The 18,465-nt window shown below is 38.3% G+C and overlaps 1 protein-coding gene across 3 annotated transcripts; it reads right to left on the minus strand.

The window, feature by feature from the left end:
* Window positions 1-322: 322 nt before the first annotated feature.
* Window positions 323-11,585, minus strand: LOC132300688 (F-box protein CPR1-like). Of its 3 annotated transcripts, none has more exons than XM_059797885.1 (2): window positions 10,312-11,585; window positions 323-719 (listed from the first exon to the last, which is right to left on the minus strand). In XM_059797885.1, the coding sequence occupies exon 1, from the start codon at window positions 11,507-11,509 to the stop codon at window positions 10,334-10,336; it is 1,176 nt and encodes a 391-aa protein (XP_059653868.1). In that variant the 5' UTR covers window positions 11,510-11,585; the 3' UTR covers window positions 323-719; window positions 10,312-10,333. The 3 variants fall into 3 exon arrangements, with proteins under 3 accessions (XP_059653868.1, XP_059653867.1, XP_059653866.1); XM_059797884.1 differs by having other exon boundaries at window positions 323-3,646; XM_059797883.1 differs by having other exon boundaries at window positions 323-3,652.
* Window positions 11,586-18,465: the final 6,880 nt, after the last annotated feature.

The following is an 18,465-nucleotide window of genomic DNA, read 5'->3' on the forward strand; positions in this document are numbered from 1 at the left end:
TGTGTAACAAATTTCCCTACTGCACCCGTTCTGAATATCATGTTAATCGACTCGATTCTCAACTCCATATCTAGAATCAGAAAGATAAATTCCTTCTCCAGGATGAACATGAATAGGGTAACAGTTCACACAAGATGGAAAGGCGCAGATTCCAACTAATAGGTTCCAGCAAATTCACAGCCAATGATTTCGATTTTTTCAATCTCCATTTTCAACAACAAAGACTGGACACATTTACAAAAATGAACATGGCTAACAAACAATCTGACATGTCAATTGTGATAAACATCAGTAACTAGAACTTTCAGAAGTCAAGATCATATATCTTTTAACTACAAGAAATTTGTTTCAACAAAAAGAGTATGTCGCATATTATAAGACAAAATCTTTAATCTTCTTTCCTCCTTCCATCCCCAGACCTTATAATATGCCCAATTACGGCACCACCAATTCAACACCAATCCCGACTCCCTGAGAGAAATACAAATTTTCATCTTTTTTCTACAATTATCGCATTATCTATAGCATAGAATACCACTAAAGTTAAACTAGCCCATATTGATGATCAAGTTAAAGCAAAAGACAAAAGACCTACTCCACAAGTACTGATGTGAAAGATAGTACCAAAATAGATTACCCTAATATCTGCACCTTCTCACTCCTTTGCTCTTCCAGTTGCTTAAAGCACCAGCTTGAACCCCTTTGCCAGGAAATCGTCTCTAAGAGGGGAAAAAAGGCAACATGTAAATTATTAGCTAAATTCCATGTATACAATAAGTCCACTACATGTGAATTACAATTTGTCACCTAATAATGGAAAAGAGAAGTTTATAATAATAGTGCTCTCATTATAGAAATTGATAAAATGTTAAAGCTCTTTTCACACAATACTCATATTACAAGACTTGTTCTAGATTTATACTTGGGTTTTACATCAAACAATATCTGAAGAATTACTTCAGTTACAATATTTAAAATTCAAAAGTTAGCCGATATCTATGGGGCTTGCATATATCTTCACTTATCTACCCTTACCATCTTTGGAATCATTATCTCCTATTGAGTCTTTATCTTCCAACAGTATTCTGTTATTACTCCCTGTCAAGCTGATACTAGGTACAGAGTAAATACCCAGCTTGTGCCGAAGACGCAAAAGTGATCTTTGGAGAGTGGTTTAGTCAAACAATCAGCCACGAACTTGGTTGTAAGATGACCTTGAGTAACCTTTTCACGAACAAATTGACAATCAATTTCAACATGTTTCATTCGTGCATGAAAAACGGGGTTGGTGCTCAAGTAAAAGGCACTAATTCTATCACAATAAATTTCTGGTTTTCGGAGAATTGGAACGCAAAGGTCTCGAAAGAGAAATGTGAGCCACATAATTTCAGCAGCGGTATAAGCCATAGCCCTATACTCTGCTTCTGCACTAGAGCAGGCAACTGTAGGTTGTTTCTTGGAACGCCACGAAATTAAATTTGCACCAAGAAAAATACAATAGCCAGTTGTTGACCGTTGTGTGGTTGGGCAGCCAGCCCAATCTGCGTCAGAGAAGGCATATAAATGCGGTGAAGTGCGAGAGTGAAAATGTAAGCCATGAGAAATGGTGCCTTTCACATATCTAAGAATACGCTTGAGCTGCTGAAAATGTGCTATTGCAGGAGCATGCATGAATTGGCAGGCATGATTAATTGCATAAGAAAGATTTGGCCGAGTGAGAGTCAGTTATTGAAGGGCTCCTACAATGCTGCGGTATTGTGTTGGATCTGCAAGAGGACATGTCGACTGCTGACCATGATGGTTCGGAGCCATTGGTGTGGATATAGCATTGCATGTAAGCATTTGGGTGCACGCAAGAAGGTCCTTGGCATATTTTGACTCAGATAAATTGAGTCCATCTAAAGTAAATGAGACTTCTATACCCAAGAAGTAATGAAGAGGTCCAAGGTCTTTTATAGAGAACTCAGCACTAAGCTTGTGGATTAATTCGTCAAGCAAAGAAGAATTGTTACTTGTGAGAATAATGTCGTCCACGTACACTAAGAGAAAACAAGAACCACTGGAAAAGTGCATGACAAATAAAGAAGGATCAGCCTTACTTGAAATAAATTCCAAGTTGAGAAGATAAGTACTGAACCGATGGAACCATGCACGTGGTGCCTGCTTAAGACCATAAAGAGCTCGATTAAGTCGACAAACTGCATTTGAATGAGATGGTTTATTCCAAGCACTAACATTAATAAATTCATGAGAACTTAGATTTTTCAAAGTTTTCAAATGTGCATTACTCAACCGTTCATGCCATATTCCTTCTGGAATTTTACCGAACTTGAGAGTAAGTAAAACATGGTTTTCCCGATCCAAAGCATAAAATCCTTCCTTCTTACTCCCCGTTGCTAGAATTCTTCCTGTCATTCAATCCTTAACAACAAAATTTTCTGGTGAGAACTCAACTATGCAAGAATTTTGCTCAGTAAGCTTGCTAATAGAGATGAGATTCTTTTTAATTTGGGGAACCACTAACACTACTTTCAAAGAAATATTTTCAGGATTAGAAGGTATATTCAAGTCACCAGTATGTGATATTTTCAGTCCTTTGCCATCTCCTACATAAATCCTATCATTGCCTTAATAAGGAAAGCAATTAGTAAGGTTACCTTCTCCAGAAGTGAGGTGGACGGTAGCACCAGTATCTGCATACCAATTTGGATCTGACCCATTTGAGATATCTATGGCTGCGAGAGCTTGAGGAACACCATCAGCTTGGTATGAATGATCGAAACGATTCCAACATTTGATGGCAGTGTGACACAATTTGTTGCAAATTTGACATTAAGGTCTGCTAGAATTTCGATGCTTTTGCTCGTCGGCATGGCTAGGCATTCTTGTATTCCATTGTGCAATAGGATTTCCTTTATGTGCTTGTTGAGGAGAGATGTTTATTTGCTGCTCATTATGTCTGGCATTCGAATTAAATACTTGACTTTGTCGTCCATTGTTTGAATTGAAGCCTTTATTAAAATTCCTCCCTCTTTCCTTGGATCGGCCATTTCCTCTAACAGAAGAACGATTGCCGAAGAAAGCAACATTTGAGTGTGTGCTTTCGGTTTGTTCATATGCTTGAATTCTTAGTTCATGACTGACTAAGGCTGCAACAAATTCTTCATATGATGGCATTGGGGGTTTTGTTATCACCGATGTCACAAAACCTTCGTATTGTGGCCCTAACCCATTGGAGAGACAAAATACTTTGTCGTCATTAGAGATGGGCTTTTGAATGGCTGCAAGATCATCACAAATTTTTTTAAACTTCCGAATATAATCATTAATTGAATCCGTACCTTTGCAAATCAGTTGCAATTGTCATTGAAGTTGTAATTCTCGATCCTTCGATGCCCGAGCAAATGTATGTTCTAGGCAGCTCCAAACTTCTTTAGCTATCCGTAGTCCAACAACAAGGCTAAGAACTTTCTCAGACATGGTTCCAGTTAACCATGATTTTAGCATTCGGTCAGACTTTCTCCATTTCACGAAACTAGGATTGATTGTTTCATCCTTGCCATCTTGAGTAACAAATTTTGTTGGTTCATTGACTAATCCATCAATGAAGCCAACTAGATCTTCACCTTCAATTAAAGATCCAAATCTGTGTCTTCCATAAAAGATTGTTTGTCATGGTTAACTTGATTGAAACATAGTTACCAATAGACAAACTTGAAATGTTTTGAGCCATTTTAACTGAGCTACTGATGGAAGGTAGAAGGAGCTAATTATAAGAGGTTAACTAGAAGGTAGAAAGAGCTACCGATAAAGAGTTGCGACACCAAGGTGCCGATGCAGCAAAGGAAAAAAAAAAAAAATTTGCAGGATCAATGCTCTGATACCATATAGAAATTGATAAAATGTTAAAGCTCTTTTCACACAGTACTCATATTACAAGACTGGTTCCAGATTTATACTTGGGTTTTACAACAAACAATATCTGAAGTACTTCAGTTACAATATTTAAAATTCAAAAGGTAGCTGATATCTATAGGGCTTGTATATATCTTCACTTATCCACCCTTACCATCTTTGGAATCATTATCTCCCTTTGAGTCTTTATCTTCTAACATTATTATGTTATTACTCATCATCCTAATAATGGGTAAAGAGAAGTCTATAATGATAGTGCTCTCATCATAAACTCACGGTCACGACTCACATCAAGTATGTGGCATAAAAGGAAAGTCGATCAAATGGATAATGACAACGACTCATATGAGAGTGTCCTCATCACGGACTTTTCCATTGGTAAATGTATACTGCTAGAAGGTGAGAACTTAATAGTGGCCTCAGCAATTGCAATGTAACTACATAAAACAAAACAGTGCTGTAAACAATATTAAAGAGATGAACTCTTATTTCAAGATATATATAGGGCCAATTCATTTGAAGGATTTTCTTCTTCTTTTTTGTGTTTTTTTTTTTTTTTTTTTTTTTTTTTTTTGCGATGAAATCTTACTTAGAAACTGCAAGGATTCCAAGAATTTCATTAACTGGGGATGTGAAGTCGGCTGTTTCGCATCTTTTTTGCGATGAAATCTTACTTAGAAACTGCAAGGATTCCAAGAATTTCATTAACTGGGGATGTGAAGTCGGCTGTTCCGCATCGAGGACCGTCTTTGTATATCGACGGGAAGTCCGTCGGAGGGAGGAAATCAGTACTCTCATCTTGCTTGGTTGGTCGTTTTGATAAGAAAGTTAGGGGATGTGATCGTGTGGAGGAATGGGCGGCGAAAGCATGGAATACATCCTGTGGTGTGGGGGTTACTCCATTATCTGATTCGATGCTCCTTTTCAGGTTTCCTTCTCAGGCCGAAGCCCAACGCATGTTAAAGGAAGGACGGCGTCATTGGGGATCTACAACTCTACGGATCGATGTGTGGTCTTTTAGGGTTGGATGTTGTGGCGTCCTTAGAGAAAAAGGTCTCAAACAGATCCGGATGTTTGGACTCCCCCTTCATCTATGGTGTCATGCCCTATTTGTTGAAGTAGGGGAGTTATGCGGCGGATTTGTGGGAGCTGTTGCCGATGAAACCAGGGATGCCGAGAGTGTTCGTATTACAGTGAGAATAGAATCAACCTATCCGCAATTTGTGTTTATTAATGATGACACTTTCTGCTACAGGGTGGCGATTTGGGAAGAAATTGCGTCGGCGTTGGTTCCCTCAACAGAGAGTATTGAAGGCGGCGACGGGCCTACTCATATGCCGAAGGAAGGATGGGTACGAGGAAGATCAAGTCAACGACACGCGCCGGTTACGCGCGTCACAGCTGATAACAATTATTCTACACGTGGCGCTCATAGAGGTTCATTTCCAGATTTCACACTATCCTTATCTACAAGGGTTGGTGAGGAAGATGGGTTGGGCCACACAGATTAGCCTAAAGTTGATTCAGGCCGGAGGGGTTATGGGCAAACTAAAGCATTAAGGTTCAAGCCTGATTTTGGGCCTAAGCCAGCCCATACTAAAAGACGGGTTATTAGAGGACCAAACTCATTTTCTGTTTCAGTTCTTAATGACCCAGATCCAAGGAAAGCCCAGGTTAAAACTCAAGCCCAAAACCAAAATCAAACTCTCTCCTCTTCTTCATTTCAGCGTCGGACTGAGAAAGAAAAGTGGAGACGGCCGATTGTTTCAGCTAGTCGACAAGGTACTCGATGGACTCGTACTGAAAAACAGAAATGGGTAGCACGCTCTCCTTCTCCTTCTCCAGGTTTGACCAACCCCTTCTTCAAGTAAGGTGCTGGGAAATGGTGAAGGTGGAGTGGAGGATCGTTTGGATCAAAAGAGAGGTTTTTCTAAAGCTATTGTACAACAGGATGCAGAATCACCGTCTTCAATGTCCAAGTCCGGAAGTATTGACTGTTCCAACGGGGTGACAGTTTGTGTTGGTCGAGACCTTCATTTTAAGCCGAAAGATAATTTAGCCGTGACTTTACTTAATGAACTTAAGCTCTGTGTTGCTCTAAAAGGCTTAAATGGTCTACCCTCCATGATTGGGACCAATTCTACCCATGATTTAATGAAAAATTTTATAGATGACACTGGAACAGAGTTAAATCTGCAATTAAACTTGTATCAGAACAGTGCTGAAAGCAAAAAGGAGGACTTTGATGATCAGTTTCAACAGATTTGTCCTCTTGCCTGGGATGTTGATCAATCTAATGTGGACATTATGGAACCCTTAGCAACTGTGCACCCTAATTGCTTAGAGACGGTTAACGATATGGGTATGAACTGGGTGTTGGATAATATTGGCGAGATCAGGGAAGCTTTGGGTGTCTCCTCGGAAGGAGATGATGATCGAACACAAACCATTCTTCATAATATTGTGGCAGGAAACAATAATGCAGAGACCTTTAAAAGCACAAAAGTTGTTAAAAATAAGAAAAATGCACATCGGAAAGGTGATCAGGAGGTTAAAAACCTTATTTCCAATATCAATTACGAAGGGAAGGATGGGGTGAATAAAGAAAGGGGAAGGACTAGAAGTGGGAAGCAGGGAGGAGGGGCACTAATTATCTTTGGTTCTCAATGAAGATACGAATTATTACATGGAACATCCGTGGATTAAATGATCCAGACAAAAGAAAGGTGGTTAAAGTTGCTTTGAAGAAGTGGAATGCCCATGTTATTTGTTTGCAAGAAACCAAGTTGGCTTCTATTTCTGATGCCGTGGTTAGAAGCCTTTGGGGAAGTAGGTTCGTGGATTGGGAAGCCTTGAACACCTATGGTACATCAAACGGCATTCTTATTATCTGGGATTGTAGATGGATGTCCAGAACGAATATCTGGAAAGGGCTATTTTCTTTGTCTTGAGTGTTTCAGATGGAAGATGATAACTTCAGTTGGGTATTTTCTGGAGTTTATGGACCCATTATTGATTGTGTTAGACCTGCTCTTTGGCAAGAACTCAGTTACATTAAGGAATTGAAGCCGTTGCCTTGGTGCTTAGGCGGGGATTTCAATTCTGTTCGGTCTCCATTTGAAAGATCCACAGGGGGGAGGTGGTCTTCAGAGATGACCCAGTTCTCTGACTTTATTGATGGTCACCTTCTTATTGACTTGCCTTTGGAAGAGGCAACTTTCACTTGGTCTAGTGGCAGAGACCCAGTTACTTTATCGAGGTTTGATAGATTCCTGATTTCTAGAGATTGGGAGGAGAAGTTTCCGGATGTCACTCAGTCAACTTTAGTTAAAGTCACGTCTGATCATGTGCCCTTAGTCCTTGATTGTGGAGGCATGAGATCTAAACGGACTCCATTTCGTTTCAAAAATATGTGGTTGAGAGCTAAGGACATCCAAGGGAAGGTCCAGTCCTGGTGGGAAGAAACAACGCTTACTGGCTCTACTAGCTATGTGCTTGCTAAGAAGTTTCAGATTCTCAAATCTGAGCTTAAGAAATGGAATAAAGAAGTGTTTGGGAGTCTTGAATGGAAGAAAAATAGAGTCCTAGCTGATATCGCTGAACTTGATCATCTTGATGAGACAGGGCAAGATACGGATTCTCTACGCTCTAGAAGAGCGTCTTGTTAGGCGACTTTTGCTGAGATTGCTACTATGGAGGAGATATCGTGGCGTCAGAAATCTCGGGCTTTGTGACTTAAAGAAGGTGACCGTAATACTAAATTCTTTCATAGACTTGCTAACGCTCATAGAAGATACAATACTATTGGGCGTATTCGTGTGAATGATTCAGGGTTGTGGAAAGAAGATGAGGTGCGTGGGGGTATTGTTTCTTTTTATCAGCAACTCTATACTGAGACTTTGGAATGGAGACCAAAACTTGATGGTTTGCACCTCAATGCTATTTCTACACTGGATAGTGATATGCTTAAGGTTCCTTTCTCTGAAGAGGAAGTTCTTAAGGCGTTATCCAGTTGTAATGGTGATAAAGCTCCAGGGCCAGATGGATTCACTATGCAGTTTCTTAAAGAGAGTTGGGAGGTGGTGCGTAATGAGGTAATGGGCACTTTTCAAGAATTTTATTCTCATAGCACATTCGAGAAATCATTAAATGCATCTTTTATTGCTCTTATTCCTAAGAAGAGCAACGCCTCTGACATTAAGGACTTTCAGCCAATCAGTTTAGTGGGGTGTATGTATAAGCTTATTGCCAAGGTCCTTGTTCTTAAAATGCGGAATGTTTTGGATGGAATCATCTCAGAGTCACAAAATGCTTTTGTTAGTGGTAGACAGATTTTAGATTCTATTCTTATTGCAGGAGAATGTGTCGATTCCAGGTTAAAGAGTGAAGTTCCTGGTGTTTTATGCAAACTGGATATCGAGAAAGCTTATGATCATGTGAATTGGAAATTTCTTCTTTACTTGCTTCGAAGAATGGGGTTCGGAGATCGATGGATAAAATGGATTGAATCTTGCATCTCATCAGTTATGTTCTCTGTGCTTGTGAACAGCTCTCCTGCTGGTTTTTTTCTGAGTTCGCGTGGTTTGAGACAAGGAGATCCTTTGTCGTCTTTTCTTTTCCTTATTGTCATGGAGGGATTGAGTAAATTAATGAAAAAGGCAGAGAATCTGGGTTACATAAGGGGTTTCACTGTTGGCAGAGATGTTGCTAACCAGATTGAGATATCCCATTTGTTGTTTGCAGATGATACCCTGGTTTTCTGTGATGCTGATGTTTTCCAACTCAAGTATTTGAGGTGCATTCTTACATGCTTCCAAGCAGTGTTTGGTCTTAAGATTAATGTTGGAAAGAGTGTGCTTGTCCCAGTGGGGGAGGTCTCTAGTATTTCCACTTTAGCTGTTGTTCTTGGGTGTGGAGTGGGTGCCTTTCCACTCCCTTATCTAGGCTTACCTTTGGGAATCTCCTCGAAGATAGTGGGGACTTGGGATCCGGTGATTAACAGGTATGAAAAAAGATTGGCGGGATGGAAAAAACCGTATCTTTCGAAAGGGGGAAAGGTCACTCTTATTAAGAGCACCCTCTCGGCCCTTCCCACATATTTCTTATCTCAGTTTCAGATCTCGTGTTCTGTTGCTGAACGAATTGAAAAAATTCAGAGAGATTTTCTTTGGGGTGAAAAAGGAGAGGAATTTAAGTATCATCTTGTTAATTGGGAGTAGGTTTGCAAACCGTCGAAGTTTGGCGGTTTAGGTATCCGGAAGTTAGTCCCTTTCAATAAAGCCTTATTAGGGAAGTGGTTATGGAGATTCGGTAAAGAGCGTCATCGACAATGGAGAAGAGTTATCTCGTGTCGTTTTGGGGAGGAGAGTGGAGGTTGGTCCTCTCGTCTTGTTTCTATTACCGGGGGCATTGGCGTTTGGAAGTTCACTCGGAAAGGTTGGGATGTGTTTTCCACCCATATTTGGTTTAAGGTTCGTAATGGTATGTAAGTTAGATTTTGGGAAGACTTATGGTGTGGTGATCAGTTGTTGTCTCTTTCTTTTCCTCGTCTCTTTAGCATTGCCGAGAATAAGCATGCTTACGTAATTGACTGTTATCATCTTGATAATTGTGAAGTTATGTGGGATGTGCGTTTTAGGCGTTCCTTTCAGGATTGGGAGATAGCTGAAGTTTGCGTCTTTTTGGACCTGTTGTATAGACAGAAGGATGTTAGCAGAGGTTATGATAATATTTTGTGGACTCCCTCTCTTCATGGTAGATTCGAAGTTCAATCCATGTTCTTGTGTTTGTCTAATTTTATTGGATATGATTTCCCATGGAAGTGTATTTGGCGCTCTAAAGCTCCTCTTAGAGTTGCCTTCTTTGTTTGGACTGCTACCTGGGGAAAAATTCTAACATTGGATAATCTGCGTAAGAGAGGTAATACCATTGTTAATTGGTGTTGTCTTTGTAAAAATGATGGTGAGTCCGTGGACCATCTTCTTATACATTGTCCTGTGGCATTTGATTGCTGGAATCTCATATTCAGTATTTTTGGCGTTCAGTGGGGTGGTGTATTTGGAGAGAGAGAAATAACAGAAACTTTGAAGGAAATGAATCGTCTTTTGCAAACCTTAAGTCTTTTATTCTACGCTCTCTTTTCTGTTATATTAGAGGCAACGCTTGCTCCTCGATCGATGCCTTTTTTGTTCTATTGGACTTTGTTGGTCCGTAAGTTTGGCTTTTGCTCTTTCGTTTTTGTGTATTAGAGACGCGTTCCCCTTTTGAACGTTTTTCTAATATATTTTTACTTATCAAAAAAAAAAAAAAAAAAAAAATTCATTTGAAGGATCAAAATGTCTATAAATAGTAGTAATAAAGAAATTAGGCATAACAATAAGAACACAACTGACTTACTTCTCCTTTCTATTGTTTTGCTTCATCGTCTTCTTTTGTGCTTGCTGCTTCTTACCATTCCTTCCCTTCTATTGTTTTGTTTCATCATCTTCTTTCGTGTTTGCTGCTTCTTACAATCCCTTCCACCATCACCATGCAGCGGAACAAGGCTTTCAACACAAATATAAGCTTCTACAAAATACTTTAAACCATGAATTCGAATGTTTGATACTTTTTCCTTTCTCAAGTCATACCAGAAAAGACTTGCATTGTCCTTTTGCAAAAGTACTTCCCCACCACTCTTTGAATAGGCCAAAGGCATCAAATAAAAGAATGGACTAATCATAATTGATTGAGTAACAGAAAACAATTTAGTCCAAGACTCCCTTACTCCATATTCTTTCATCACCCATATATCAGTTTGGTCTCCATAATAATTACAAACAACACAAAGGCATCCTCCCAAGGCATCAACATTCATTACAAGATCACCATTCATATAATCAGGTAGAGGCACCAATCGGTATTCCTCAACCCCAAGATCAAAAGCAGCAATCAAAATGGACCTATCGGACTTGGGTTTTCGAGTCACAAGCCAGTGCAGAGACCCATTAAAGGTCATAGCAGATGAAGCCTCGTATGCAAGGTAATAAGGGAAATCTTGAACCCTTCGCCATCTATTCAATTTTAGACTATAAACTTTAACTTCAGAATGAAATGAATCATCATCATCTTTGCCAACAAACTGTACCATCCTCACCAATTTGTAGTCATCATTTACAGAATCAAACCCTAACCCGAACACAATATAATTAAAATGGCGCCATCCACGCGGGAACTCAACCTGTGAGACCGGTAACTTGCGGTGTTTTCGAGTGGAAGGGTTCCACAGAGTGACGTCTTGGTAGAAAGGTTTGGACAAAACAACCAAGCCATGGAAAGAAACCACCACTTTAGTTCCTTCCTCGTTCTTCATAGGATTGTCAAGCTCTGCGGCATGATCGAGAGAATCCAAGTCTACGGAGTAAAGGTCTTCAGCTCTAAAGATGAAGCTTCGATTCGTGTTTGTTTTCATTGATCGATTTAGATGCGATCTGATGAAATGTGGGCTGTCGATGAGAGCACACCATGGTTTCGACACGCACCTAAACTGCAGAACTGGTTTTACCGGTAGTCTTGAAAGTATCTCGGCGATTACTTCCGCCGGAAGGTCTGACATTTCTAGGGTTTACGTGTGTGGAGAAGAAGGGGAGCACATGGCAGGAGGTAATTGGGTTTTGGAACAAATGTGTAATGCGATTAGATGTAGTTAGCCTTGAATTCGAATTTTATTAATTTAAGAATTTGAAAAATTTTGAAAAATTAATTTTACTTTAATTCGAATTTCAAAGTCCCGCAATTCTTTACCACCCAACGTAACACATTGTTTAAAAAGACTAAATTAAATAACTTAAATGGAAAATAATAATAATAATAATAAGGGAGAAAACAGAAGCCTATTAAATAATTTTTTTATTTGAAAAAGAAAGAAAAAGGAAAATGATAATTAAAAGGAAAAAAAAAATTAGGTAAGGTAATATGGTGTTTACAAGATGAAAAAAAAAAAAAAAAAATTAAATAAAAGGGTAATGGAGTCTTTTATTTTGACAAATTTTTCATTAAACTATTATTAAATTAGATAAATGTACGAAAGACATTTCACAATTTTAGAAGAGATCAAAGTAATAAAGATCAAATCCTCTATCCGTGTGTAATTTGCCCAAATCCCAGGAGAGGTCATTGTAATTTACTCCATAATTTATGCATGTGAGTGAGCATATGTATCTCCTAATACATAAGCAATTTATATATTTTTCCTCCAGCACGATTAAAATAATTAAGTTGCATATGATCAAGCTTACAAGCAAGCCATGGCACAGGGCTCTATTATATATTTTACGATAAAGTACAATGACACCTCCTGAAGTTTGGGATAAGGACAACCATACACAAGTTATCCTATTTTTGGATAATGACACCCCTTCAGGTTTAATAAAATTAACAAAAGCATTCTGACAATGGTGAATTGACTTTATTACCATTTGATATAAAATTGTCAACTATAACCCTTTTTTATTGACTTAAATACCCTTTAATCAAATATGTTTAAATAAGTTACCGGGTACAACCCATATGAGAAACCCATTTTTTCTCTCTCCTCTCTCTTATTCTCTTTCCCCTCTCAAGCCCTAACCCTAACAAACCTAACAGAGTAAAAGGAAAATCGAAGAAAAAGCCTGATAATTGAAAAAATTAAAAGGAAAAAGTATCTCGATAACAAAGTTTCTCCTTTATCTCTCTCTTTCTCTTAATATATATATATATGTATATATATAGACACATGCGCATACACACATGCTAAAGGGGCAGAAAATCCACCAGGCCAAAAGCAACCCAGCCCACCGCCTCATTTAAGTAACTAAAGCGGTCGAAACGGTCCCTGGGCCAGACCAGCAAAACCAAGGAGCATTCTCGGTTTTAGGTCAACCAACCAAAGGTCCAGGAGCTTTACTGGGCCTCTACTGGCCCAGCCCGTTCATAGTAAGGTCGATGCCAGGCCCGACTCCACATACATTCCATGTGGCCCTTACACCTATCATTGCCCGAGAAAGAGACCCAGTTCAGAAAAGGCCCAAGCGTGAGAACCAAGAGAGGAACTTTAGGGCAAATGTAAACTTATATAAATAGGAGTTAGAGAGAGAATGAAAAAGATTGTTTGGAGTGTAAGAAAATTCTTTCCTAATACAGAGAATTATTTCTTACATCTTCATCTGGCGCTATCTTTGGGAACGAAGGAAAGATCCATTGATTCCAGTAACGAATGACACAACTCCAATCGGTAACTATGATCGAAAAATAAGGTTTCCGCCAACCGGAAGAAGAACTATGAGTGAGGTATGATGAGCTGATGCAGGTCATTGAAACTCTACGATGGGAGAATGCCGAGCTCAGATCCAGGATGGAACGAAGGGACGCATCGCCACTCCCTCACCCGCCAACATCAGATTAGAGAGCAGAGTTGTAACGACCTTAGATTTTTACCAACCCAGTGTGTCCTGTGATGACCCAAAACAGATCCAAAATACAGAAGCAAAACATAAACAAGTCTATAGAGATGTACATCATCTAAGATTTGCCTTCCCAGGAGTCCTATGACTCAATGGAAGTGAGACAGAAGTTAGGATTTTAAAACCCTCCAAGGAATGGACCAAGGGAAAAATAGTCATTCCAAAATGAAATGGGTGTCATCGTGTACACCATTGGATAGGCAACGAAAAATCAACAAAGTTAGACTCAAGAATCACTTGATTCGGAGTCCGGATGAAGAAGATATGAAGATAGGACGAAACGACGTTCTCCGATTAGGAGATACCACAACCCTATCTCACTAAAACTATCATAACTCCCACTGTGATTTGAATCTGAGAATGGCATTGGTACCATTGGAAAACTAACTCAAAATCCTTGAGTTTAGACTCAAAAATCACCTAATTTGGACAAGAAATGAAGAAGATATGACCACTTGAAGTCGGAGTAACAGTGCTGTCCCAAAACTGAAGAATAAAGAACTGAAGTGTTTAGGTTGACCGAAATGCCATTTCACTCGACCGAAATGAACCCAAAATGACCCCAAATCTGAAAATGAAGGAAAAACACATCGATAGACCGAAATGACACATCGGTCGACCGGTTGTGGCCCAAATTGAACTTTGGCTACTGGAATTGACAAAATACTATTCAAATCAAATTGAACAATGAACCGGATGACCGAAATGAGCTACCGGTCGACTGAAATAGGTCGAAAATGTAAAAATCAGGCCTACTATGCACCAAAGCTGAAAAGAGTTCTTAAGTCTCATTTGAATCCCTCATAGCATGATCAATTTACATTATACATTATTGTGTGATGATGTGAACAAACACGCAAGTGTAATATGGTATTTTAGATGCGTTACAATGGTCTATAGCCTCATTATATTTCATTTACAAGATTTTACATGTCAAACCTCCAAAGTTGATAAAAATACATTTTTAAACAAAATATGGCGCCAAATGAGTACAAGTGCAAATATAAACATGCTTTGTCCCTTGGCCTCATGTCATACATATCAAATGAATACTAAAAAGAGTGCTTAGGCACTCATTACATATCTGGAATTGGAATTGACATGTTAAACCAGACAATTACATTACAATTCAAAAGAGAAGCTAAGCATGTTAACACTTCATGTGAACAAGAATACATTTAAAAGAACTTCAATCCAACGAAACGACATAGGGACATTGTGCATCCCAATTCAAGGCATCCGTACCTGAAAACAGCCCGATAACTTTGGGGTGAGTAAACAAGTTACTCGTAGGGAATGAGCATGCATCGACCTAACTTTTTACAAGGTAATTACTTTAACATGAAACAGCTCAAGAGGATCATACGACCTAACGTCTATGTCGTAAGTGAGACTCAGGGATCATCCTAAGCTATTCATGCAATTGAAATGAACAACGGCATACAAGTATACATACTCAAGTGTACAAAATGATGTTAAAACACAATATAAAACATATAAGCATACATTTTCAAGTATACTAAACCATATCAAAATAAGTTATGTAATGTCTAGGCATACCTACACAAGTATACAATTGATATGGAAAATTCGTAAATCAAGTATACAATCACAAGTATACTAAATGAGATCTAAATATACGAAGCAAGTATACAGTTCCAAGTGTACTAAATGAAATCCAAACCCACAAGGTGAGCACCAATTCTCAAGTTATAAGTAATCAATGATTAACAACTTGAATTTAAATGCGAAATCAAATAGTGGAATGACTAGGACCCATGGTCTCTGACCAAGCAAGTTTGTTTGGGTAATTACGACCTACAAGGTACCACCTAGTGTGCACTTATAACTTAGAACACTCTTATCTCCATACTAGAGCCAAACCCTAGCCATCACCTGTATTTTGTCCTTACAAACCTTGCAAAATCAATAAGTTCAAAACTTATGTAAAATCAATAAGTTAAACCAAACTTGTACAAAATCAAATAATGCATAAAAATCATCTTTTATGCACAAGTAAAGTTGAATCCACACAAATCATGTTCTAGAATTCAAGTCTAAGTGGCATATGATATGTCGAGTTCTCAATATGCAATTTATACCCAAAAGAAGAATATTCTACAACAATTGAGCCAAATTACCATCCTACGCCACAAGTACAGAATAAGCTACAATTTAGTAACTAACTTTCAAGGTAATCAATTGTAATATTCTAAACAAGCTATATACCTACACAAGATATATTTAAACGAGCTTTGCAAGACAATAATATCCTATATCATACTAAGTCTGAGTACCATGATTTAAACATAGAAACAAGTTCTAAGGCATAGTTAAATCCAGGGAACAAGTAAATAGGATTTAATCAAACAAAATAATTAAACTCTCTAGATTTCAAATCAATCCCAAATTGCCTTAGATTAATATATATTAATGAACATATCATGGTCTTTACATATATCACATCAAATATCCATTTAAGTGGTTAAACACTTAGAATAAAATTAATTAAGCTAATTAATTAATTTTATCTAGATTTTTAAACAACTCCAAATGTCCTCAATTTAACAAAGGTTGAAGAACATACCAATGCCTATTTTAATATCACATTACAAGTTGATTTCATACTTGTTACAATTATGTGAATTAAACTTTCACAAAAGATAATTATTAAATAAAAGTTGCAATTCTTAGTCAAATGCTCCCAATTTAATATATGTTACCAAACATACCAATGCCTAATTTACTAGCATGCCACAATTTAATTTTAAGTTGTATACCATCATGAGAATTAATCTTAAACATAGACAATAATTAAATTAAATTCTAGAACTTGAACCAAAGCATACATACAAGTTGTATAAGACTACAAAACAATCAATACAACTCAAATATAAACCTATGACATCCCCTACCTCAATTTGAGATGAAATCTCAAATCCCAACCGAAACGAAACTGCTCCGAATCCGACGAAACTTCGGTGTTTTGTCAGGGGCAATAAGGCAAACATTAAACCGTAAGGAGGTTATACCAAAATCCAAACTTGGCTTGAAACCTGAACTTGAAAAAGGGCCAAAACGTGATTCAAATCGGTTGGAATCGAAGGCCTCGTCAAGGCGAACAATAAACACTAAGGCACTACGACTTTTTACTAAAGGGATATGGTCCAAAAGAAGAGAGAAAAAGTGGTAGCCCCTGGCTGCCATGGCTGCCGGCCATGAAGAAGAGAGAAGAAAGATTTGACTTTTCATTTCATGTCCCCTGTTGTGTCTCGCAATTATAAATTAACCACTCGCAATAGAACAATTCCGTGTAGAATAGCTCCACGTAAAGAGGATGTCGAACCCACAGGGAGATGAGATTTGCATTAGTCTTTAATTTCGTTTTATGGTTTATAGGTAACTTGGTTGGAAAGTTTGTTGGTTGTCACGATTTAACAAACTAAAATTATAACAAAATATTTAACTAGAGCGAATTAAACTAATTTAAATGATCAGAGAGAAAGAGTCCTAGGGCTTTAACTTCACTACAACCATCATACTATGGTTAATTATACTAATTCTGGGAATTTAACAATGATATTTTTTTAAAGAATTGAACTCAATAATATTCGTTCAATTCGGGTTTTAAAGAAAGATATTTTACAAGATTAGCTAACTATAACCTATCTGCAGTTAGCGTGGACTATTCGCCTACCTACTCTACCTACTTTAACTATTTTGCGAATGAACCACTTTTCCTAAGCATAGATTATGAAAACATTCTTTTGTAAAAAATATTGGAATACCATTATATAACCTCTATTCTTATGGTCGGCAGGGCTTCGCCAGATACCGTCCAATAAGATAGGTTGAGAATAGAGAATAAACTATTACATCTAAGACAAGGGAATAACAGTTTATAATCTATTAAAGCGTGAAAACCACTTGAGTTGTCTCAAGTGCTCATAGTCATATAATCAAGAAAATAATCATATATTAAAATAATCCAGAGTTAAAATAATCAAACCATAATAGTAGGTTGGGTTACATCAGTGCCCTAAGAGAGGAATTAGCTACTCATGACGAGGTTGGATATCATTTGTGTTAAGTTCATCTCTATCGTCACGGACGGCGCTTCTCTTCTCAGGATCTGCATTTTCAAGGTTGTAGGAACCCTAAAAGCCACCACACCTTCAACCTTCTGAATAACCGTAAAAAGAAATTGAAATTTCGGACCTCTTCTATTAAGGCTTACGCCTTCTTTTATAGAAGAAAATAAGTATTTGGTGGGCTTTTAAGTCTTCTGGCCCAACTGGGATGAGATACAACTGGTAAAGAGAGCAATCCCGCAGTATTAATCTGACATGTCATGGAAGGCTTGAGCATTAGGAACAAAGGCTCGAGCTTTAAGGTTCAAGCTCGAGCATTAAGAACAATGCTCGAGCTTTTTTGGATTTATGCTCAAGCTTCAAGAATTGGTGCTCGATCTTCACTTTGACACTTAGCCAATTTTCTTCAACTATTTTCCGAAGCTTATTTTTCTTCAACATTTAGAATATTTTTGGGGTTGAACTCTTTTAACATTGCTCGATCTAAGCTTCATGGGCTCGAGCACTAGATACCAGGCTCGAGCATTTGGGGCTCAAGGCTCGAGCATCAGTGGATGGTACTCGAACCTTAGTAGATGGTGCTCGATCCTAGAGGTGAGGCATGAGACCTGAGAGCATAGCCTTTCAGTTAAATCAACTCTTTTATTTCCGACGCCTCATACTCGAGCTTGAGGGTCAAGGCTCGATCACCCTTGGTTAAGGCTCGAGCACCTCATGGTAAGGCTCGAGCACTAAGGTACAAGGCTCAAGTTTTTGGGCCTTGTTGACTTTTCTTCTTTTCTTTGTTGTGATGCTCGAGCCCTAACACTTGGGCTCGAGCTCTAGGGCTTGAATTTCGTCAAACTTCACCATTTAAGCTCTGAGCTTGCTCTGAATGACTGGCAACGATTCTATAAACCTCGATATCATCATAAAGTCCCGATTTTAACCATTTTTCTGGGAAATTACCTACTGATGAGCGCTGAAAAGTGCGCGTT

The sequence above is a fragment of the Cornus florida genome, unplaced genomic scaffold (genome assembly GCF_030987335.1).
Source record: "Cornus florida cultivar Cherokee Brave unplaced genomic scaffold, ASM3098733v1 CherokeeBrave_3.0.0_Hap2_Chr03, whole genome shotgun sequence".
Taxonomy (NCBI): Eukaryota; Viridiplantae; Streptophyta; class Magnoliopsida; order Cornales; family Cornaceae; genus Cornus; species Cornus florida.

Coding starts and splice junctions, on each gene's coding strand:
- LOC132300688 (XM_059797885.1), bottom strand. CDS start 11,509: ATGTCAGACCTTCCGGCGGAAGTAATCGCCGAGATACTTTCAAGACTA.